The sequence below is a fragment of the Watersipora subatra genome, chromosome 6, assembly GCF_963576615.1.
Source record: "Watersipora subatra chromosome 6, tzWatSuba1.1, whole genome shotgun sequence".
Lineage (NCBI taxonomy): Eukaryota > Metazoa > Bryozoa > Gymnolaemata > Cheilostomatida > Watersiporidae > Watersipora > Watersipora subatra.
Genome location: NC_088713.1, coordinates 5,485,461 through 5,511,304, shown reverse-complemented (window position 1 = coordinate 5,511,304; position 25,844 = coordinate 5,485,461). Strand labels below are relative to the sequence as shown.

The following is a 25,844-nucleotide window of genomic DNA, read 5'->3' as shown; positions in this document are numbered from 1 at the left end:
AAAAAGAAAATTTTGAATCCTGATAAGAAAAATATGTTCTGATTGGTAGCATTAAACATATGAAAAGCCGATATAGTTGGGCTATCCTGTATTGAAAAATCAGATTTAAAAAGTGAGATTTTTTGGAGGGGTTCACGACCAATAATAAGACCACAAGAACCACCAGAAGAAGACCTTGAGTAAGAGCATGTTTCAATATATGTCGATCGGTGATAAGGATCCACGTGGTTTATAACATTTATTTGCAGAAAAACTTATTTGCCAAACGTATATAATGACTAGGTAGCATATTGTTGTTTAAGTTGTTTTATGTTCACAACCATGTGTGAATGACTCCGGCAAGTTTTATTGTGCAAATATTACAAAGGTTCCTTTGTGTCCAACAGATAAAAAGCAAAAGTTTTGAGCCGATATGAAAAAATGTATGTGCCTATTGGCTGCGTTGAACATATAAAAAGCCCAAAGAGTTGTGCTATCCTGTATTGGAAAGGTGCATCTAAAAAGTTAGAGTCTTTGAGGGGGGTGCAATAAGAATAACAATAAGACTGCATGAACCTTTTATTGTTAGCTTTTATAACCATAGCTGTTTAGTAGTAATGTATAGTAAGGGAAACAATTGATGAAAAGCAAAATGCTGTGCGTGCTTGGCAAAGGAATTACCCTTTTTGGCGAATAGCCAAAATGTGCTACGGTAGCGCTTACTAGTGTTGCTAACGCTCCCAGTAAACACATTACATAATATTTAGGCTGCGTATAGTGCTGCTGGTCTAGTGCTGTGAAAAGCAAATTAAAACTCAGAAACAAGGTAGGACTAAGTGTTGCTTATGGACAAGTCAGTTTTTCTGACAGACAAGGCTTTGAGAAAGAGCATGCATCCATTCACTGTACTAGGCAATAAGAAAGTGTGTAGTGTGTAGTGTGTAACATTTATTTGTAAAAAACTCTTTTAAAAACGTTCTGAAATGCTTTTAAGAAGTTTTAATATAAATAGTTTTCATATTGTAGGTGGAGTGAAGAGAAGTCATGAGATTGAAAGAAGAGTTTGATGACGTGTTGTCAATTTGCTCATTCCAGATGGTTTTGACATTTCTGCACACCTTCTGTGAATGTCTTCTTCTGGTTTTGGAGCTGCTTGTGATAGAAGAGGTCATACACTGGCACTTGAAAATGGTTGGCATTGTCTGTGCAGTCGCTATGTTTCGAAGTTATAAGTCTGTCTGGTATGAAGTAGAAGAACAGCTAAGGTTAAAGTCATACTCCAGAGGGTCAAGCTGCACTTTCTACTTGAAAATTTCAATTTTATCTGTTGTGCAGTTCGTTTTCGAAAATGCAGTCCCATCGCTGGGTTTAACAGACCAAAGCTTTAGACCAGTTGCTGGCGGGATTCATCTGTTTGTAGCACACTTTTACTGTTTTAAATGCTTTTGCCAAATATGCTGTATTGGTTTTCGAATGAACCCCCAAACCCTTCTTCGAACTTTATGTGATGTGATTTGTTTGCTGATTGGCTTTTTATCTTTGCTTGTTTGCTTTACTCAGGATGCGACGGTGCTTTACTTACTGGCCATGATAGGTTTTCAAAGAACTGTTTGAGTTTTTTCTGAGCATCCAGATGTTTAACAGTTTACATTATAAGTAGAGATATAGGTTTGAGTAATAAAATTTGGCGCAAATAATAAATATTGTAACGAAAGATAATGCATGAGTATTAAAGTGTGTCAAAATTCCATTTTAAACACGGGTAGAAAAAAATATTAAGCAAATGACACTTACCTTAGTGTATAATGGAATAATGTTCAATCACTGATTAGTTATTTATTATACAATCAAAAACTATTGTTGACCTTTTATGTGGGACTTAAAACTGATAGTGCCCAATAAAATCACTTCTGAAGGTCGTATCCAAATTAATATTAATTTTTTGAACTTCCCTGTTTCTTTTTATTTGAAGTTTGTAGGCTATACTTATTGTTTTTTCAGAATAAAGTATAGGAACCGCTATCGTTTCATCTCAGAAATAACAACTACAAAGATTTGTCATTTGCGGTATTTGCATTTGGCTCACTAACTCAAACTATAATTTACCATTTTGATTTCAAATGTTGTGATAGACGAAGAAACAGTAAGTGTAAAGTGTTAATGTTTTCACAGGAAGTGCAGAGTATTATGGCAGCAACAAGAAGCGCTGTGCTTCAATAAAATACCAATAAGTTAATAATTAGAAAGTTTTATCTGGGATAATTGCCTGCTCGGCATTAGTAACTTCATAAAATTAGTGCTATGTAACCGTGAACATTATTTTTTTAGTTATTTATGCACTTTTAGATTTTTAATTCTTGTTTTGTAAGTGTTTGTATTTTTATTAATTTGCTAATTGAATAGTTTTATTTGCTTTAAATAGTGATGCAGCCTCTAATATCTTTAACTAGCTAGCTGGCCGCAATAAATGTTGTTGTTGATATAGAGCAAGTCGATCATTCTTGTTAACTTGAAATTAATAAAGTTTCATTTTATAACAAAAATGAGTTTTTTTATCAGCCTCTTTTACACCCATTTTGTAGGTTCTACACAAACCGCAGTTATTTCTAAACTAACACTTTGATGTGACTTGTTACTACTACTACTGCTACTACTACTATTACTACTATTGCTATACTACTACTACTTCTACTACTGCTACTACTACTACTACTTGTACTACTGCTACTACCACTACTACTACTACTACTACTACTACTACTACTACTACTACTACTACTACTACTACTACTACTACTGCTACCTCTACTGTTGCTACTACTACTACTACTACTACTACTACTACTACTACTACTACTACTACTACTACTACTACTACTACTACTACTACTGCTACCTCTATTGTTGCTACTACCTCTACTACTGCTACTGCTACTGCTTCTACTACTTCTACTACTACTACTACTACTAATACTTCTGCTACTACTACTATTGATATAATTTTTACTATTACTACTAACAAGGTATTTTTATTTTGTATGATAATCAGTTGCCTTTAAAAGTAGTTAAACGTCTAGCACTTAGCATGATATGCATTTTTTTATTATGTCTGTGTTAGGATTATCGTAAAATTTAATTGATAAACCATTAAAAAATCTGTTGTTTTTTAGAATTGTTTATTACTGAGGGTAAGTGGAACTTTTTGAATTTAAAAATGAGAAAACTGAAAAAACTAGAAAATATTGGAGTTTATTTATTTGAATGAGACTATTTCATTTATGCTTAGTTTCAAGGGCAAGTGCTTTTTTGTACTAACGAGGTGACAGAAAAACTTGTAGAGAGTTGAACACATGAGTCCTAAGTGGAAGAACATCTGATGCAACTTGTATGTATGGATAAGCTAAAAATCCTAAGCATAAAAGAGAGAAATCTTTCAATGCTGCTATATATTTTTTGTTGTTATTGCAAACAGTTACTGATGCTGACAAGGAAGACACATGTGTTAATTGACAGCAGTCTAGTTGACATATGATAAATTGAAAGAGTTGTGCTATCTTGCATCGAGAGGAAATCTAAAAATTTAGTTTCTGGTCAGCAAAATACACAGCTTACCTCCTGCAGTTGTATGTCATTAGATCGAAGTGAGCAAGCAACAAGCTGTTTGACATCTTGCTGACATATTAATGTACAGCTTTTTAAGATTGTCATTGGCCCATTGAAATATATAATCAGTACTAAAACTGGTTCATCTTTATACCTTAAGATTATTTTCTGTCACTCATTGGGGAAGGCCTTATTATAATTACCCATCTCAATCAATATTCTAATAATAAATGTGAGTCATTGACTTTCCACAAACACCAGCTCTGGGAGCTGATCAAGTTTAGAGAAAACTTCTGTGGAGCTGAACCAAACAATTCTGATGATTTTTAAAAGAGATAAACATAGTACTTCTTTCTGATTAGCTTCTTTTTTCTTTTAGTTTCCTTTCTGAATGAAACTGTTTTATAAAATTAAATGAATTTGAATAACATAACAAATAAATATTACAAGTGTGAAATTTATGTTCAGTGTAATTATTTATGGCTATTGATGTTACCATACTTGCAAAGTTGGGCACAGCAGCAAACATCTAAATATATTTTAAAACAGAATCTTCAAGGTGTGAAGTTAACATAATTATGATAAAAAGTACAATAAATACAAGTGGTGCTGATGTTTTTGTGTAAGTTTAATGTTTGATTGTTGTTGATAACAGTTCCTTTTTAAAAATAGTGAAAGTAGTGAGACACACTTCAATAAACTCTAAATTAAAATGTTTTGGTTTGTGTACCTAAAATGATTCAAATTACATAAAGTGAAATCTTTCGTTATACAAAACACAGTCACACCCAGCTGCGAGATAGGTTGGTGAAAAGAACAAACACTGAAAGCACACACTTCAAGCTCTGGCAGCACACGCCTCTTGTACATGCTGCTAACTTGTTACGAAAGAGTAAGAAAGCTGATAGTAGCATTAATTAGTTATCGCAAATCAGTGGTTCTTAACCTTTTTTGCCACATTCCCCCTTTTCCAAACCTAAAGACAGAAATTCCCCTCTTCCCAACTTCTTCAAATGATGCACTGCAACTAAATAGTGAACTTTTTTTACATATATAACTTATATACATATACATATATACACATGTATATATGCATTTATTACAGTCATATTTAAGTGGAATATTAAAAATGAATGTATATTAAAACTCAATACATCTATCATTGTAAGATAGTGAGCAGATTAGTGCGATTTCTGTGTTTGTTTGGAGCTGACCAGAAATTTGATGTTAGGAATTGTTGTCGATAGGGCACACCGTAGGTCAGCTTCTACTTCCAGACGGCTTCTTGATTTGCTCTTTATGGTTAGCATTGCTGAAAATACTGACTCGCAAAGATATGTGGAAGCAAATGGTATGATCATCTTGAAAGCGGCCAGGCCTATGTTGGGATACAATCTTTGTGTCTGAACCCAAAAGTGCTCTATTGATAGCTCCTTGAAGTCATCTTTTAATGCAAAGTTGTTTGTCAGCTCCAAAAACTCCTCCTCAAGCTGTTCTGGAATCTCGTGGACATTGCACCTGAAAGGGTCGCGGGTCAGACTCATCAATTGTTCTGTCCTAGGATCTAACTTTGGAAAATATCTCTCAAACTCTGCTATCAAGCTGTTCAAGTAATGCTTTATGTCGGTTAGCAAAGAAGCGGATGGAGCTTTCTTGTCAACTAATGAATGCAGAACTGGAAATGAAACTCTTACATTCCCAGTAGCCAGTCTTTCCACCCAGAGTTTGAGCTTGTCCTTGAATGCATCGATACTATCAGTTACATTCAACACATTTCTGTCTCTACCTTGCATCTTTGTGTTCACTTCATTGATTGAACCAAATATGTCAATCAGGTAAGCAAGACACTGATGGAAGCCTTCCACCTGCATTGAAGCCAGTAGTCTGGGTTTGTTATGAGTTTTCAAGAACCCATTTACCTCTGCTCGTAGATTGAAGAAACGCAGAAGCATGTTACTCTTTGATAACAATTGAACTTTGGTGTGGAACAATAGTGATGAGTGCACAGCACCCATATCTTTGCATAACTTGTAGAAGAGACGCGTTTGCAAGGCAGAGCCTTTGATAAAGTTTACTACTTTAATCACTGAAGAAAGATGTTCCTGCACTCCTTTGGCAAGAGTTTTTGCTGCTAGCACTTGTCTGTGAATGAAGCAATGGGTACTCACCCCTAAAGGATTCTTTTCTTTTACCAACTGTGCAAATCCAGCACGACAGCCAAGCATAGCTGGAGCACCATCAGTGCAACTACAATTAGTTTGCCCCAGTCCAGATGTTCTTTGCTGAAGAAGTCGGAAACCGGGTTCATAACATCAGCAGCTGTGGTGGTCTATGTTAGAGGACTGCAGAACAGAAATTCTTCCTCAATTGTCTCTCTGTGTACATAGCGTGCAAACACCATCAGCTGTGAAATGCTAGCAACATCAGTGGACTCATCAAGTTGAATGGTGACCATGGGAGATGACTTGATCTTTTCAATTACTTGCCTCTTTATGTCTGCAGACATATCACCAATCCTCGATTTCACTGTGCTGTCTGAGAGGGATAAATCAGCTATCTTTTGAGCAGCTGTGTCTTCGAGAATAATCTTAGTACACTCCAGCAGACAAGATTTAACTAACGTTTCACCAATGGTGTGTGGCTTCTTATCTCTGGTGATGTGGTAAGACAGAGCATAAGATGCCTCGGTAATGGCCTGTGCCTGGATAAGAAAGCTGCCAGTTTTCCAGGAATCCAGTTTTGCCCGCTTGAGTTTTCTCTTTAGCTTCAAAAAACAAAACAGCTTTGATTTATCCGTGCATTCTGCATGTTAATTTCTTAAGTGTTGCTTAAGTTGATGTGGTTTTATGGAGTTGTTTGCGAGCACTTTCATGCACAAAACACATTGTGGTACTTCAATGCTGCTTTTTATCATACAAGTGAATCCCTAGTTAAGGTCAGAATCATCATATGTTCGTCTTTTTGTCTTTGACATTTCTAACACCTACAATATGGGATATGCAATCAAAATATTTGAAAACGTTCAATATCTACATGAGCAAAACATCATACATATGTTAGGCTACAGAGCAAATTGTCAAAATGTTATACGTTTATGCAAACCAAATCGGTAACTGAACAGTTAATGTTGCAGGCTAATTAACGGCTAATTTTGTTAATAACTAACATTCTGACAGTCTAGTGTGTTGTGAGAGATCATCAGGTGTAATAACCAACTGCAGGATTATAATTAAATGTATTAGGTTGGTCCATTACTGCAGATAGTAGTGCGATGGGTAGTCTAAGAATTGATGCAATTCACAATTATTTGCAAAACACCACAATTCAATTTTCAATTCTTTAGTTATCCCCACTTTATTGAATCAATTCAGTTCTACCAAATAGACAAAACCAATTATCTATCAAATCTTACCTAAAATTGACTTATCACATTTACAATAAACATAATTCACTAACTTTTCTACGCAAGTTACTTCATTTCCATACTTTGGTAAATAACCAATATTACGCATGGCAATATGAGCATAAAAATACGCAGACCTTTCTGAATGACGAGCATATTTATTTATAGATAAAAAAATTACTGTAAAGAAATAAAAACTGCATAAATAGCTTATTTTCATGGCACATGCAATGCACAGAGCTGCAACATATTAGCACATACTACATAATAATGACCAATAAAATATACACAGTGATGTCATGTGGAAGCGTGCCGTCTTATGGAAGAGCGTAGCCAGAAAAATTGGACCTCGCTGATATCTTCATTGTGGTGCATATCAAATTACAGATTGGATTCACAGCTAGTCATGGTTTACTACTTCATCCAATGCATTAACATAAGTTAACTTATTGGATGAACAATGAAATTACGCCCAACGTAAAGTTGGACGGAATGCCTTTAGCCCATACTGTATGTTATCTGAGGCACATTCTGAGACACGCCAGTGTCTCAGATCTGGTCAGTGTAATAATTAATGTCTGTAGCAGCGTGTTAACTCATGTACAAACAAGATACATAATTGTTGATCTCTGCAAAGGTTATGAAGACAGAAGAGGATGTACAAAAGGTCGACATGGAAATTTTAGCAATGAATCAGCGATTAGAGGTTAAGATGGCAAAGGGATGCAGGCAGAATTAAGTTCCTGAAGGAAAAGCCAAGTCGTGCTGAGTTCTACCTCACGACTCTGTGCAAATCTGAAGTAAAACCAGGGCAACTCCGGAGCCAGGCTAAGCAGGAGCTGATGCTTGGTTATAGTAGTCCAGGCATTTCCAATAATTAACCACACTGCCGCTACCAGCGTAAAAGTCATTAATACAGACTCGCTATCTCGCAGCTGACTGCAGACTATGGGTATACAAACGCAACCCCAGCAAGAGGCAATTATTTAGGCTCTATATATCACAGCCAACAGCAGACTGTATATACCAGTGCAACCCTTTGATCCAAACTCTGTAAGTCACACAGAAGATGCGATATACTTGAATAAATTTGTTATAGTATCATAGTATGTCTCACCATACTAACCAAATTCCGACTTCCACTTAGATGCAAAAACAACTGTTTATATAAGCGAGCAGAAGCAAACTCAACATGATTGGTTATTACGCATAGTTGGAATTTGTAGGTCGAAATAGCGGTTACTTTTTATAAGAACAACTACTATTTACAAGTAAATACATGATATAGAATTTTGGCTACATTTTTGATATGCATTAATTATTATGGAAAAAAGCTGATAACAAAACAAGCAATCAACAAATATTCTTCCTCTACTTTTGGTAAATTTTTGGTTTGTGAGACTAAAGGACCAGGTGTCTGTATTTATTCCAGCAAGCGCCTTAGTTTCCGTTAGACGTTGAATCACGTCATCATTTGAATCTTTTAGTTGGATACAAAACCCCTGATTCATTTGCTAGCTTAGTTTTATCCTTTGCTTCCATCTTCTCCTCTGCCCTTTTCAGTGTCACCAACATCTGATAAGGAGTTGTCCTTTCACTTCAACAGTTAAAAAATTTTTTTTCATAAAATCTACACCAATTTACTAAATATCACACAATGAACTTCATCAACATCAAGGAATAAAAAAGAGCAAGAAGAGACTGATGGTGTTCTAAAATCAAACTTTCAGAAATCTATAAAGTGCTTTTGTCTAATGATTCTGAGAAGATAACTTTGGTTTCTAGAATTCGTCTTTGATTATGCTTGTACATCAAGTCATTGAGGTCGGCTAAGTGAAATAGACAAGTAGAAATTGTTTAGTCACAAACAAGAGCTGTAGTTCAAGTACCCACTCCCTCTACTGTTTATGATAGGTAAGGACCCTACATCAAATAATGCAATATCCTTGTGGTCATCTTTGCCTACTTTTTATAGTTCTATCAGGAGAGAAATTTTAAAACTATTTATTTAATAATTAATTGTAATAATGTATAAATTTTAACTTTTTTTACAACAATTGTTGTAATAATTATTTGATGTTTAAATAAGAATAAAAATATGAATTGTTTGTGTGCGTTTCCTTTGAATGTAATAATACAATGGTTTTATGGTTCTATGTGTAATGGTTAGCCTCTGAACCTTGAGTTCAATTTCTCCCAAGACAAATTTTGACCGTAGAAAAAGTGGCACTTCTGCCAACAAAATAAGACTGCTGCTATAAAGCAAAATTGAAATAGCAACTCAATGGAGATAGGCGCTACTATAGTTCTGCTGTTGCAATGATGAGCCCAAGTATCCAATAGGTTGAGATTGCAAGGCCTACAACTATTTATAGGCAATTATCCTATAATTAACAGTAACATGCCAGTGGTTTGGTTTCAAGTATCTGTAAACTGTATTTCCTTCAGAAGATCAAAAACCACAATTATTCTGTCAATACTCGCTAGCCAAAGCAAAAATAACAATACACTTGTGTACTTAGCCCTATTAGTTATGGCTTTTCTAGGTTCAATAATTACCTGTCTACAAGGCGTGTAGTGATGAGGCATATAATGACAACTCCTTCTGCTGGCAAGGGGCTGAATAAATTATCTTCTTTGTAGTTTCCTGGCTTTCCACCTCTGTGCGTAAACTTTGTCTGCTGGGTGTCTTTTTTGATGAATCGATCCTCTGCAGGCTGTTTGCTACAGGTTCCTTTGCCTTATATTAGCCTGTCTCTATCACTATGTTTCCATGATGCGCAGTGCTTCGGAGTTGCGCTATCTCGGAATCATGGAAACGGCGTCTTCGCACTGAAATCACTGCGCACTGATCAGTGCGAAGCCAGTGCAAATTCGCAGCAAGGAAACAGCGACTGCGCAGATGCTGCGCATAGCCCTCATGCCGAGGAGACAGATTTTTCGATGGCCGTAAACTAGTACAAAGGTTGTCCTGCTAATCTTGTTTTTTCACTATTCTTCCGATCTTCTTTCACATAAATTTAATTATAGTCTGCATTCACGAGAATGATGAGGTGATTACTTTCCTGGACTTTGTTATCGATGCCAACACTTCGAAAAATAGGTGGCAAGTCCGAAATTAATGTTTAAATAATATATTACTTAAAAATCCTTATTAAAAATCCTTATTGAAAATATATTACTATGTAAAAAGTGTGTTAAAGTTTGTAAAACCTTGTGAATGTGTATTGTAAATAAAAGTATAATGACGACAGAGTAATAAAAAAGACTGTTTATGACGTTCGGTATCCGTGATCGATTCTATTTCTCCATCAGGCGATTCGATTTATACAATTTCTCTTCTCTGGCTAATTTGCGGTATTTGCTGAAAACCACTGCGCAGCATGGAAACGTACAATCCCCTCGACTTCGGAGGGGGCTGCTTCGCAGTACTGCGCACCATGGAAACATAGTGATTGTGCCCTCTTTTGGCTGCTTGGCTCGCTGCCAAGTACCTGTCTCTGGCTCGCTGCCAGATGCGCTCTGCTTTGGCTTGCTGCCAGCTCCTCCTTATGTATTTATTCTTGGATTAGTGTCAAATATCATTGGATTCTTACAACATTTTCTTAATGTCTGTTTTCAGTGTCTTTGTTGTCAGCCAGCGTTCTTTTCTGACGTTTGCTATTGGAAGCCTTGACAGTTTACATCTTATGGGATTCCATAATGATGCAATACGCTCATGAATTAAACTAAGTCAATAATTTGTACAAGATTGACCATAACCTGAAAAAACCGACAATAGCTGATTTATAATAATTGGACTTTGCTATAATACTCATCCTGAGACAGTTCTAATTATTCATCTTACATAAAGCAAAAGAGATATTCATATTTCATGTTATTCTAGATTCATTACATCAATTATAGTTTTTAAAACATTAAACTCATGCATAGTTATATTATGATTTTACAAAGTCACACTATCTATAATAAATGATATCATAAGTTATATCTACAAAATGTGTTGCAAATATTAGATTAGTTAATGACTGGTTGATGCTTCGATATATACATGTATGTATATATATAGTTATATATATATATATATATTTGAAAAATTATTGCGAAAAAAGTAAACTTTTAGTATTTGCGTTACAAATCTGTTTCGTGCGAAGCACTCCTCAGACGCAATAGAACTAAAATTTAGTTCAATTGCGTCTGAGGAGTGCTTCGCACGAAACAGATTTGTAACGCAAATACTAAAAGTTTACTTTTTTCGCAATAATTTTTCAAATATTTCATACTCCACTAATAATCTTTTAGGTTTTTAGTGTAGAGTTCTCTTTTTATATGCTTTTGCACTTGCTTTTAGTTAACATATATATATATATATATATATATATATATATATATATATATATATATATCCTTGCTTGTGCTTGTCCCTACAATTGGTTAGCATATGGTCATACATCTTCTTCATGTGTAGTGGTGACATCATGTATAGTCAAGCTTGTTAATATCTCTTCATCAGCTTGTAATGGTTAGATGGCTACTATGCTCGATAAATGGAAGCATAGGGATAATACATCATTTATTACACAGTTTGTAGCAGTGGAGAGAGACTGCCGTTTCTTTTTAGTTTTTCCAAGGTTCCTATGCCAGCGTTACCTGTCAACCAATTTACTTATAAATTGGTTTGACAAATAACGCACTGTTTTAGCAAGGCTTTTAACACGGATGCTGTCCGTGTCATAACTTCTATCACTGATTCAATTCTATGCAATCCTATGCAATCCTATGCAATCCTATCTCTGCAGTCTGGCACGCTGATCTGTCAGAGCTTCCAATACTGATGTATTCCTAGCTTGACAGTGTATCACGCTTTTGTTTTAGCATTGCAATATCCAGGATGCCAGTTTTAGCGTGATTGCTGCTTTCTGCATACTTTCAAACTTTCCAACCCTGACAGTTCCCAAAATATATTTATTACTGGAGCCCTAGATAGGCTCCTACAACTTAGTTTAATTTTTATTTTTTTTTCCTTATTGGTCTATTTTCTTGATTAGCCCTTTTCTTATTAGTAGTTTCATCCCAGATTTATTTTGCCACTAAAGTTGTCTTCCCTTAGCAACAGTTTCACATTCTGAAGATCCTGTCATGAAGCGCTTCCATAGTTGAGTGAACTCCCCTTCAATTTTCTGTTGATAAAAATCACACTTAGTAGTTGGCTACTGTACTGCATATGTATAGGTTATTTAGATTGGGATTTACATCCACACCTTTTCTTTTTCTCTAATCTCTATTGGCTTTTAGTAATACATGTAAATGTAAACTTTTAAAAAGTTTATAAAATTTTAGCTTTTTCTTTTAGGTTTTTCATTTCTTTTCCCTTCTCTTCTTGACCTTTCATGTGTGCAAAATCATCTAAACAAATGTTACCCTACCCTAGAGTACAATCTGGTAGATGCTACTTATTCTTTGTGTGACTTCATTAGTCTTTTTCTTTTCAGTTAGCATTTGTATACATCATAACTTTTATCACAATGATACAACTTAACAATTTTCACAATATAGAACATGAGGTTGTAATTCCACGCCATTTTTACAACAGCCTGCTAAGTGAGGACAACTTGTATGCATATGCTAGATATCTCAATCATCTAGCCCAACCTCTGTGCTGTGTGATGCATTGTTTACAGGGTGTTTGTGCTTGGAATAGATGACACGATGCTAGCAAATTTTGTTCTATGCCTAAAGGTTATTTGGTCTATCATGCATTTTTTGGGCATAAATATTCCATTGAATCAGTGCCCATTACCTGCTGCACAATATTATTGCTTGAAGTAATATTTATAACAAATCAATTCCAGTTTGTGAATTCAAACTTTCTGTATCAATCGGCTTGAAGTAATTGCTCAGCTAAGAGATCAAATGACAGTTGATTTCTTCTATCCTTTTATTAATTTGGCAACAGGAATGTTTGTTCCTCATCTAGTATTATACACATTGACAATCACAACAGGTAGCTGAGGTATGTGAACCAGGCAGGTGACTAGTCATGACTGGTGTCAAAGCTCTGACAAAATGGACATCTTGCAGACTGAAATGCCCCCTGATATCTTGTTATACAATAAACACACCTGACATTTAGGCTCCTATGTATACAACTCACATCAATAACTGTTTTATCAGACTATTGCAACACTCATAATGCCATCTGTTGTTAAGAGGTCATGAAAATAGTGCATTTTATCTAAACCATTTGCTGTCAGTAATTCTACTTTATCATGGTGACAGGAAGGAGCAGCTTTTAACCTGAATAGAACAGACTTTTTCAGCCCTTAGGTCAGAAATCAGCTATATGAATTGTAAAAAACAGGTATTTTAATCCGGTCGATTTTCTCATGAAAAAACCTTAAGTTTTGTTTGATAAAGAACCAGGCTTCATCATGTAGAGTACATATTGACATCTAGTAACTTATAACTATAATCAGCAATAACTATTATAGCTCAGACCGCAAGTATCGAGAGGTACCACTATCGTTTTGTTCAAAGTATTGATTGATAGCTTCTGGTGGAACAGTAACCTTTTTTATACTCACACACTTCTATGCAATAATTGTTGTTATTAATTCTACATATTCAGAAGTTTTATTTTGTTTTTTCAGTTCACGTTAACTGCATCATTACTTATATCAAAAACTGATATTTTAATCTGGTTGATTTTCTCATGAAAAACCTTATATTGTATTTTGTTTGCTAAGGAACCAGACTTCATCTCGCTGAGAACAAATGACATCTAGTAACTTCCACCTATAATGGGCTACAACCATTATAACCATTGCAGCTTAAGCCTTAAGCAGGCACGCGGTAGGCATGTCGGCTGTGGGCAGGCAGATCGTAAGCAGGCAGGCCATAAGCATGCAGGTCGTAGGCAGGCAGACCGTAGGCAGGCAGGCCGGGCAAGGAATGGGCAGATCAGCTCATTGCTCAATGTAAGAGGCGAGGCCTCGCCTACTAATAGTATTGGCTGACCTGTTCAAATTGGCAGCGCATTGGCTAGAGCCTTTTGTGAGGCAAGACTTATCCTGTATGCAAACCCTTGTGCTCTTGCAGCTGATCGCTTGGCGACGATTCGACCACTGTGCGCTGAAGCAATCCGCAACTGATCGCTCGGAAAAGCAAAGGATTGGAACAATCAAGAACCAATACGACTGGCGAGTCACAAGGGTACACTGTCCTTTAAAAAGTGTCATGGTATAGGTTTATGACATAAATATTTACATATAACATATATACATATATATATAATGTATATATGAAATATATATGTTGTATATATATATATATATTTATATATATATATTGAAATATATTTGTATTGAAAATGAAACTACCCGTCACATATATATCTATATATGCATTTATATACATGCATGTACATATATATATATATATATATATATATATATATATATATATATATATATATATATGTATGTATATAAATGCATATATAGATATATATGTGACGGGTAATTTCATTTTCAATACAAACGAGGTCAGATCACACAATTGTTTATTAGCCCAATGTAATAGAAAAATTTCTCAGCTTTTCAAAACTGTTTTTAGATTTGAAATCGAAGCAACTTAACCTGATATAAAGGTTTTTATCGAAGAAGGTGTTGGTCAATATGGTCGACGCAACAAATTGAGAAATTTGTCTTTAAACCATAACTGTCACATACAACTTTTATTGTATATTCTAGGTAAATCAGCCACGCTGATTCCGATTTTGTACTCAAAATAAAGATTGGTCAACTAACCTTCAAAATCATTTAGGTTTTTTAAGACGTTTCAATACCAGTTTCGAAAACAACACAATCGGCATTAATAGATTCGCCCATAAATATGTGACCAAACCTAGCTTTTTCAGAAATGGAAGTTAGGAATGTTTAGACCAATTTAGAATAATAGAGATCGGTGTCTTAAAATCTATTATTATTTAAATCCAGCATGTAAAATAATTTCAGTTTTTTATGAAAGGTAGATAAACTATTTAAAATTGCTCGTAGCTTGTTACATGATGCTTAAATGGGCTGAGCACTGAGAAAAATGAGCTCAAAAAGCGCGGTTCTATCACAAGCAAGCGTTGTTATCGCACTTTTTTAAATATGCAATGCTAAATAGCTGATCTACCTTTCGGAATAGACTGATATTATTTTTAAGGCTGAATTTAGATATTAATGGATTTTAAAACACCCATCTCTATTATTCTAAATTGGTCTAAACATCTCTACGTAACTTCTGTTCCTAAAAAGCTAGGTTACGTCTCGTATTTATGGGCGATATTAACACACTGTTAAAAAAGCCTTCATTACTCTGAAAGTTAGTGGACTAATCTTTGTTTTAAATACAAAATTGGAATCAGCTTGTCTGATTTACCTAGAATATACAATAAAAGTTGTATGGGACAGTTATGGTTTAAAGTTGATGGATTGAATTTTAAACAGTATTGTTTGTTGATGTTTTCGAATGCCATAGCAACCGCACACGACAGATATTATATTTTCATGAATGTTGAAATCTGTAGGGAAGAGAACATGGGGAACAATATGAAATAGGTCCCGATGATTTCACTTCAATTCAAATACATAAATCACTGAGGTCAAGGTCACATGTTGTGTCGTTGGAAAGGAACACATTAATACACAGTAAAGTGGTTACTACCAAAATGTGTTGCACATTGAATTGATTATTTTGAGTAGAAAATTGATGCAAATGTATCAGTGTAAGAATAATTACCCAATGCACTCACAGAAATTTTACTGAGATGAATGAGTAAGCGTCTTTAGGGTAGACGATCCAGGGCTTCTGAGCCCGGGGAGACAATTTGAGATCAATGGTACCTGTTTAGTAGGTAAATTGGGTTTAAGTTAAAGCAAGTTAAAATTGATTAAAATATTATTAAAATAACATAAATATAATATAATAATGTAATATAAATAAAAAATAAATTAATATCATTGCTGCTACTGTTTATGATTGACATTTACGTTTCCGTATCAGGGCGATAGAGCTAGCCTTAGTAGACTTTTTAGTAGTCTTTTTGGATTCAGCAGTAGTTGCAGCAGGCGTATTGAGCTGTGATGGCTGTTGAATAGGTGTTGGGCACACAAGATCTCTTTTTCTCTCATCACACAACTCTCTGATTTCTTTGAAAATATATTGCTGACGTTCAACACTCAGACAAGGTGGCGGAATAATTTCAGGCCGCCCTGACCTGGCTGACTCTGCAGACATAAGCTGTATATCTTTACTCTCCACGCTATTGGTATGCTTTTTTACTTGGACATTGTCTGCAGCACAACAACGATTGCTGCACACACTGTCTATTAGTATTACATATATTGCACCGCGTTATTGAATTTCTCTATGTAGTACTTTCAAAGATAAAATTAAGGATGGCAAAGAATACAAAACAAAGTATACCTAATCTTTCCGCCAATAAGATAATCTGGTGGTAGCTCTTAATTTAGGTGATCCTTTTGCTTTTTGCATGAAAAAATCTACTTAAGTCCTTTATTGGACCGAGCACATTGCCACGATCGTCCATGACCATCTTGGCACTGTTTATGCGAGCCGAGCCATTTACTACCTAATTAAATAAAACTCAGATTAGGTAACCAAGAACCTTTAGATAGTTTGTGTATAAATAGCGCAGGCAAGATTTGCAATTTCTTATTTCACTAATTGACAAAATGAGAAACATACCTCAGCTATATCCAAAAGAGAGGAACTCTGTTAGTTCTGTATTTCCTTTTTCAAAATTGAAAATTTGAAAATTGAAAATTCAGTTCTATCTCCTTGTGCAGCCCATTTGCAACGCACCAAGCCAAGTACTATATTACTGCGTTGTTTTTATTCTGGCCATTTAAAAGCGTTTGATATGTATACATAAGTTTATCAATACATTTTCAATACAAGCATGAAACTTCAAAACAGTGGTTGTTGCTTGCATACCAACAGTTGTCAGCGTGGAACAAAGCTTTCTCTTCAGCAAGGCCATAGGTCTCCAGATAGTGATGAAAATAGGATACGACGCTGTTGGCTCCTTTTGTCGAACAAGAATCTCATCAATCAGATAATTCACTTGTGCAGGAAAGGTGTCACAGGCCACTCCAAATAGAGCATGCACATGCGGGGTTTTAAAATAGAGTGGCCCAGCTTGCTGTGGGTTGGCAGGGTAGTGGACCTAAGAATTATACAAAACAAAAATTTGTTGTTTTCTATAGACATGCAAGTACATTGTACATTTATATTTTAATTTTTAAATGCATATTTTCATTTATAAATTTGATTGTTTTTATAATTCTTAATTAGCGTTTGCAATTGTTAATTGCCAATTATTAAAATTCAGCAATGTTTCAACTTAAAACAGTACATTCATAGCCTTATACCATGTAATAGTTGAGTAAATATTGTTATATTTTGGGCTGTGTGTGCGTTTTTGACGAAAATACAAAATAAGATTTGCGTTTTGTAACAAGCAACAAGAAATGCTTTAAAAAATGTTTTTGACCTACCAGCTGTGCATAATCAAATCGGTAGTGAGCAACAGGAGATCCAGTTAGAGGAGTGTTGGTACCAAGCTTAGAACCTTCTGTTGGATATTGTCGTGACAACAGGATCTCTACACTACGACTGTTATCAGTAAAACTTGGCTGAAATTTTCCATCTAATCCATCATTCTCCAAATCTAAATCGATCTTACTGCTTCGAAAATTACTATTACTTGTTTCTCTACACTATAAATCTAAATAATCCACATCGACCTCTTCAATGTCTTTCCAAAAGTCACCACCATCGATATTGCAGTGAGACATTTTAAAACGCGATACGTAAATTGAATAACCGGAAATGAAATGTCGCCATTTTTGTTGTCCTTAGCAACCACTTCAAAGTCCGAAAAACAGTCTAAAAAGCATCCTAGCTAATCAAACAAAAATCTTTAGCCAATCTTCAGAAATGGATTCCTGACATATGATTCGCCCTAGAAAACTCATGACCTCAAATTACAAAAGTCTAAGCTGCGTGGACAAGTTTCACTTTGAGAGCCTATTGTGCGCTATATGAAATGCCGAGTTTGTATTGAATAGGATACGCGCTGTCACATATGTAGCAGTCTGTTAGTTACTCGTATACGACTTAATAGAGTTAAGCTTCCAGTAACAAAGTTAGTTCCTTTTAATGACCGCTCTTTGTGCATTTAGCCCGTTAAGCTCACAACTTCCGTGGCATAATAATTTTATCTATTGAATAACTGTTATAGTTACTCCTTTACTGCATTAGGATAATATATATATATATATATATATATATATTCCAAAGTAGTGTGTTAAAGGTGCCAAATAGTGCTCAATGAGTGATCAGAGCTTAAATATAAAATTTATTCATGTAAAACCTTAGATAAAAAAAAACTTCATTACTAGTAGTTTCATGTCTATTACGCAGACAATCATCAGATAAAATTGTTTTGGTCCGACTGAGTTATATGTGCAAGAGAGGTGTAATTACTATAATGACTGATAGCTATGTAATTGCATTTCGTAGTGTGTATTTAGCAGAATGTCAGCATGTGGAAGCTAGCTCATTACGCTTGTTGAGTGAGCTCATTTCTGGCTTTGTGAGAATGATGTACTTTTCTGATATGCACAGGTTACAACGCTTGGTGGCTGGGTCGTATGGCCTTGCGGTGTTTTCAGGCCTTTTAGCTGCCAGATGTAGTTACTAAGCTGTATGGCAGATTGCTTGTCCTGGTGCTTGAAAGATGATATGTGGCCGCTGAATCGTGTCTTAAAGGTATTTTCTGTGAGGCCAATATAACTTTCTGTAGGTTTGCTACCGTCGTCTGCGGTGACTACAGCTTGGTAAATGAGCGACTTGCTAAGACAGTTTCCTTCGAGAGGGCATGCGTTTGGTGCGCGACAGTTGCATGTTTTGTTGTTTGCTGGGTGCGTCGAGGCGTTGTTCAAAAGCTTCTTATTGTGATTGTTGATGGTTTGTTTGATGTTAGGCATGCAGCTGTAGCCAATCTTTGTGTTGTTTCTATTAAATAGCTTTCTTAGAGGGTGATTGCTCGGAAAAGATTTATTTAATATTTTGATGAATGTCTGACCGATGTTATTTGCCACGTTTCTGCTATATGGTGGGTTGAACCATGTGATTTTTCTTCGTCGCCTGTGTTGTTTAGTTGGTGTAGTGGTCTCATGGGGTGTGAATTTCAGCTGGTGTGTATATCTGCTTGTTGTCAATGCCTGCTGGTACGGTGGTGCTGCTCGGTTGAACTCATTAGCATCGGATGAGATTGCTGATAGTCGGTGGTTGATTGCTTGAGGTAGCTGCTTTATAATGCAAGGTGGGTGGATGGATTGAGTGGGATGTTATTGGGTTTGTTGTACGGCGAGTATTTCCCAGTTGTTAGGTCGAAGGTGACGTCTAGGAAGTGTGTCACTTTTTTGGTGGTTTCGGCTGTGATGTTTAGTCCGTGCTTCTTGAATATAAGGCAGAGGTCTTTTTTTAGTTTTTCGGCTTGGCGGGGTGTAGATCCTGTTACTGCTAAACCGTCATCTCTATACAGTCCTAGGTTGATGTTGTGCTTTTTACTGATCTCGTGTAGTAAGAATGAGCCAATTAATTCGCACGTTTCTGCTCCGTCGTAACTCCCCATTGTCACGTCAAAATGGGAGTTTTCTCCCTTTTTGCCCCACGTTGTATTTCCGTTGAATAACACTGATTGTTTGGTGTGCATGATGATGTCTGTGTCCTCAGGTGTAATGTTATCGTAGTTCGACGCAAATTTCAATGCTGATTGGAGGAGTTCGGCTGAGATAGAGGGGTAAAAATTGACTATGTCAAACTCTATAAAGATAGCTCTATCTCTGTTATGGATATTCTTGAACCAGGTAATGACTTCTGCGGTGTTTTTCCACTGGTTGATGTTTAGACTCTTGCTGATGTTACAGTTTATGCGGTCGAGAATTGCTTTGCTTATGCATCCGATGTTTGATTTAGCAGGGTTTATTAATCTACATGCAGGGTTCTCTTTGATGTTGGTTTTGTGGTCTTTCAATGTGATAAATGCGTCTCGTTGGGTCATGCTATTAATTCTGTTGTCTAGGTCGAGAGTTGTAGCGATCTTTTTGGCTTCTCTGTTAATACTGTCTGTTACGTCAGCATCGATCTTTTTGTATGAGTTGGTTATGCTGTTTTGGAGTAGTCGGTTGTAATCGGCAGTGCCTATTTTGTAGAAGTTTGACGTCTTGTCAGCTGGGACTACCATTGATTGTGGGTTGTTAGTGATGTTCGCCATGTCTTTGGATAGTTTCTGTTAGAAAGTGCACGACTGCTGTTGCCTGAATCTCACGTTGCGTATCATATTAGCCATTTCTCGTTCGAATTTCTTTAGTTCGTGTATTTGCGGTGGTGATTTGCGTGAGTTAAATCCGAATGTTTCTTTGCTTTCAGATGTGATGTGCAGGTTCAGGTGGAAAAATGCTTTCCATCGCATTCTCTTTATAAGGTGTTCTACTTTTTCTACAAGTCGTTTGGTATACTCTTGTTGTGATGGTATGCGGATGTTCTTGGCTGAGTATCCAAGGTTTATACAATCCATGTTGGCGTCTTTAAGCGGAAAGTGCTCTACTGTTTATGAGGAGCGTATATATTCCAAAGTAGTGTGTTAAAGCTGCCAAATAGTGCTCAATGAGTGATCAGACCTTAAATACACCAACTAAACAACACAGGCGACGAAGAAAAATCACATGGTTCAACCCACCATATAGCAGAAACGTGGCAAATAACATCGGTCAGACATTCATCAAAATATTAAATAAATCTTTTCCGAGCAATCACCCTCTAAGAAAGCTATTTAATAGAAACAACACAAAGATTGGCTACAGCTGCATGCCTAACATCAAACAAACCATCAACAATCACAATAAGAAGCTTTTGAACAACGCCTCGACGCACCCAGCAAACAACAAAACATGCAACTGTCGCGCACCAAACGCATGCCCTCTCGAAGGAAACTGTCTTAGCAAGTCGCTCATTTACCAAGCTGTAGCCACCGCAGACGACGGTAGCAAACCTACAGAAAGTTATATTGGCCTCACAGAAAATACCTTTAAGACACTATTCAGCGGCCACATATCATCTTTCAGGCACCAGGACAAGCAATCTGCCACACAGCTTAGTAACTACATCTGGCAGCTAAAAGGCCTGAAAACACCGTATACAATTAAATGGAAAATCGTTCAACACGCAAGGCCATACGACCCAGCCACCAAGCGTTGTAACCTGTGCATATCAGAAAAGTGCATCATTCTCACAAAGCCACAAATGAGCTCACTCAACAAGCGTAACAAGCTAGCTTCCACATGCTGACATTCTGCTAAATACACACTACGAAATGCAATTACATAGCTATTAGTCATTATAGTAATTACACCTCTCTTGCATATATAACTCAGTCGGACCAAAACAATTTTATCTGATGATTGTCTGCGTAACAGACATGAAACTAATAGTAATGAAGTTTTTTTTATCTAAGGTTTTACATGAATAAATTTTATATATACATATATATATATACAGTCAAACATGGATAACTCGCCTTCGGATAGCTTGAACACATGGTTGACTCAAACGGTTTTTGGTCCGCTCCCACGTAATGATAAATTGCTTTAGATAACTCGACCTCAACTCTGTTAACTCAAAGGTTTTTGCCTAACGGCTAGCAAAACGGTCATTATCGCTTTAGAAAATCACTTCATTCTAAGCCATAGAGGTAAACCTCAACTTTTTGTAGTTCATAGGCTTCGTTATTACCATCATTGGCAAAATATTTTTGTCAACGACTTTTCGAAAGGTTTGGTGAAATTTGATTTTTACCAAACATCCGCTTAGCGATGGCCCTTCGAAAGCAAAGAAATGTGAGGTAACCTTCGCATAAACTTAAACAAAAATTGGCAAAATTCATCTTGGTTAAAGCGCTCAGAGAAAAAAGATTTTTTTTCTGAGCATGTCAACAGCGATCAAGTTTTGTCGACATTAATATAAAAACGTCCCGGCAATAACATCACCTCAAACAACAAACCAATCTCAAGTGATAGAAAAATCTCTATACTTTTCGATAAGTATTTTTTAAGCTTTACATTAGAAGCATTTAAACTGAAACAAGCGATTTATGCTTTTGATTTATATTATAGTTTGTATATGTACATATATCTACTAATAAATAAATAAATAAATACATAGACTTGTGACAGTGCTCTGATAACCTGAACGCTCTGATAACTTGAGCACTTTTACTCGGTCCCGTGAAGTTTGAGTTATCCATGTTTGACTATATATATATATATATATATATATATATATATATATATATATATATATATATATATATATATATATATATATATATATATATATATATATTGGCACACTTATTTCTCATTATTTAAATGCATTTAAAACTTGTTCCTTAAACTATATGTATCGTAATATGATGCATACAATTGAACTTAAAGTGCCAGGTCGTCACGTGTATTGTCGTTGACTAACCTTTGACCTTACTTATCACTGCCTTGTAGCTAGTCCTATACTGTCATTTGAAGGAATCTAGTGACTGTGTCTAACGGCTGATAGATGTGATACAGCTGTCATCTAGAAAGAAAGAGCTAATCAGACAAGTAGCTTCCATCAGGTAAGCTTTCCTTCTACTTGAAATCCAATCAATCAGATACACAAAAGCTGTTGACTTAGGAGGTTATTGTTAGTTATTTGTGACTTGTTATATCTTTTCTCCATTACCATTATTAATCTTGTTCAAATCTGTTCAAGTAGTTAATTCTAAAAAGGCATTGATCAATAATTACTGGTGGGGAGGACTGTCTCAGCATTAAGTTGTTGAATATAGCTGTCAATATTTCAAAGGCACATTAGTTTTTATTTGTTTCAACCTGTTTTTTCGAATAACAGATACTTTTGTGTAAACCTATTGTGACCTAGAATACTTAGCAATCACTTATGAAGTTTTATGTGTATCCAAAAACCTAGAGCTTACCAACACAGTTAATATGACTCTTTTGATGAACCACACATGTAACTGATGTAACATTCCAATTGTAAGCCAAAAATCATTTTTATGATGTAAATTTTTGATTATTGCCCATTGAAACAATTCATTTGCATCTAAAATGGCTGTCTGCAACAACCTTTATATCCATGCTATCCATTTTCTAGTCAACTCTCCGAAAACAATATTTTCATCAGCTATAATTTGCACACAGACTACCATCATTTACTTTAATAAAAATAACTGCCATTATTCTCCTAAAATTTTTAAACGACGGTAAATGATACCTCAACCAACTTTTATGTGCTCAAATTTGAATTCGCTTAAGTGTAGAAAATCCAAAACAACAAAAATATTTTTATTCAAAATTATTTACTGTCAACAGCAGTGTTCATGCAACTCTCTCATCTAATGAGAAGAAAAATGTTTAATTAAGTTTTTATTTGTTGCAAGTTCTTTAAAAGGATCACTACCTACATGTATATTATGTCATGTACTTCATGTCAAGATTGGAATAAAAATACTTAAAATGACCAGCTTGCAATTAGGCCACTGTTTTTATTGTTTTTTTGAGGTAATATAGTTTCCAAGATGAACCAAAAAATGTTTAGCACAATTATGCCCTCTCTAGCTGGAAACTACATTTGATGAGTTATTATTCTACATACAATCATTTTTCATTTTGGTATTGTAGCTCATTCAATTTTAACGTAGTTATTTTGGTAACATATCTATGCACTTAATTGTTGTGTTTTCTGATAAGTTCGTGCAAAAACTTGGTCTAGCCATATCAAATACAATAAACAATGTTATAGTTGTCATTAATAAACTATGTGACAACTGGCCTAAAGTTTAAATATTTACATTTAAGGTAGTTTTTTGCTATGTCTAACATCATAACTACCATGACGTGTTTTCTATTTTTTCACAAAAACCGCTCTTTTCACCCTTTAGCGACCGGGCGCTTGCGCTAGAAATTCCCCAACGCACCAGAACATTGACTACTACAATTTGAGCCTTCGACACGACTGCGTAAAAACTGTATCAACTTTCACGAAAATTGAGGTAGATACATAAATTAACATGAATAGGAATGCTGAGAAATTTCTCTACAAGTTGATACTTTTTTATGTAGATAGCTTGCATATGCTTTCCTGCAGAAGTTTCAATTTTTTGAAGCAACCAATATTTTATTTTCGTACGTCAATTTCAATTGTGTTTTCTAAATAATAGAAGTAATTGAAAATGTTGTATAAATTATACTTACATGGATTTATATGTTCACAAAAATTTGCAAAAGAAATTGGTCGTCCAAGAAAAATGAAAGGAGCGATGCAACGCAGGAGCGCTGCTCAAAATTCTCAGCGCGTGGCCTAATGACCAGCGAAAAATGGCGGCTTGACATGATTGCCTAAACTTGGCGATAACTTCCATGCAAACTGACATACAGCCACAAATAAATATGCATTAGAAAGCTTAGAACTTTTTCAACAGGCTGCCATTTATTTTTTGCAAATCGGCTGTAAAGACTTTGGTCAATATTCTGATTTGACGAAGCTGTCAGCTTTTTACCATAAAATATTGATAATAAATATTTTTTTAGAGCCAATAGCTCTAAGAAAATAGTTTATGATAAGCATCTGCACGGCAACACATATGTTTGCTACACATAGCAAAAAAAATGGTTGTCCAAGTGCGTTATAATCAGAGTTAGGCGCTTATGTGCATTGCGGGTGCAGATCTTAGAAATGCTCATGACGCCATGTCTATAAGCAGTGCACGAGATGGCTGACAAGACCTGACATGGCTGTTCCAACCCTGCTATAACTTTTGTGCAAATTGGCATTTAGCTGCAAATGAATATGCATTTGAAAGCTGAGATTATTTTCTAGACTGATTTTTCCTCCAGACAGCTTGCAAAGCTTTACAACCTAAGATCTATATATTGATAGTTATGATATTTTGCTGATTTTAGTTATGATCTTATGCATTTCTCGAAACTAGATTTATGTAACGATTTTGCATATTAACACATTGCACAAATTCATGTGTGCTGCAGCAAAAGTTATTGTGCATAAAATGAATTGAGTTGTGAGCCTGCATTGGCGCATCTGGTGAAGCAGCACAAGACAGAAGGCAACATTTATTACGAGCACAAACAGCAAATTATGGACTGATAGAATGCATGTGAACTGAACTCTTATTATTATTTTTACTATTATATTTTTAGTATTATTTTTTACAAGTTCAGCTGCTAACTCTGGCGAATTATAAAAAATATCCATAAATAAACAATGACCTAAATTTAGTAAACCACTCATTAATTTCATGGCTTTTTTGTGAGTGGTTTTTTACCAGTTCTTTCGGCTTGCTCCCGCTCATCACCAATGTACACAGACAACTGTGCGCATAGCCAGAGACAGCATCGCAGAGAGCAAACAGCTTTATTCCAAATATAGATCTTTTGGATGGAATATACTGTCTGAAAATGAGTCGCCCTTTCCAAGCCAACAAGCTTTAATCTATAGATATAAATTTACCAGGCGGCAAAGCAGAAGATAGCCGGTCACATATCATGGCAAAAACACTTCCTAATTTGAACAATTTATTGCCAGCAGGGTTTTCCGAATTGTCAGTGAAATGTAAACTGTTCAAAATCAATGAAAACCTGTTTCTTGAAATAATTTTACCAAACACTGGCGTAGATAACAAATGATCGGTAGACCAGTAAGACAACAG

The 25,844-nt window shown here is 35.5% G+C and overlaps 2 protein-coding genes across 2 annotated transcripts; both read right to left on the bottom strand.

Annotated features, from left to right (window-relative positions):
• Nucleotides 1-1,065: 1,065 nt before the first annotated feature.
• LOC137397980 (protein FAM200B-like) lies at nucleotides 1,066-5,807 on the bottom strand. The gene is made up of 3 exons (XM_068084080.1): nucleotides 4,797-5,807; nucleotides 3,592-3,651; nucleotides 1,066-1,239 (listed from the first exon to the last, which is right to left on the bottom strand). The coding sequence occupies exons 1-3, from the start codon at nucleotides 5,805-5,807 to the stop codon at nucleotides 1,066-1,068; spliced, it is 1,245 nt and encodes a 414-aa protein (XP_067940181.1).
• Nucleotides 5,808-5,911: 104 nt separating this feature from the next.
• Nucleotides 5,912-7,094, bottom strand: LOC137397979 (protein FAM200C-like). The gene is made up of 2 exons (XM_068084079.1): nucleotides 7,056-7,094; nucleotides 5,912-6,346 (listed from the first exon to the last, which is right to left on the bottom strand). The coding sequence occupies exons 1-2, from the start codon at nucleotides 7,092-7,094 to the stop codon at nucleotides 5,912-5,914; spliced, it is 474 nt and encodes a 157-aa protein (XP_067940180.1).
• Between the last annotated feature and the right edge of the window lie 18,750 nt (nucleotides 7,095-25,844).

Coding starts and splice junctions, on each gene's coding strand:
- LOC137397980 (XM_068084080.1), bottom strand. CDS start 5,807: ATGCTTGGCTGTCGTGCTGGATTTGCACAGTTGGTAAAAGAAAAGAAT. Junction 3,652..4,796: donor TTCCTAACATCAAATTTCTG/GTCAGCTCCAAA, acceptor TTAATATGTCAG/CAAGATGTCAAACAGCTTGT. Junction 1,240..3,591: donor ATGACATACAACTGCAGGAG/GTAAGCTGTGTA, acceptor CTTTAACCTTAG/CTGTTCTTCTACTTCATACC.
- LOC137397979 (XM_068084079.1), bottom strand. CDS start 7,094: ATGCGTAATATTGGTTATTTACCAAAGTATGGAAATGAA. Junction 6,347..7,055: donor TACCAAAGTATGGAAATGAA/GTAACTTGCGTA, acceptor TGTTTTTTGAAG/CTAAAGAGAAAACTCAAGCG.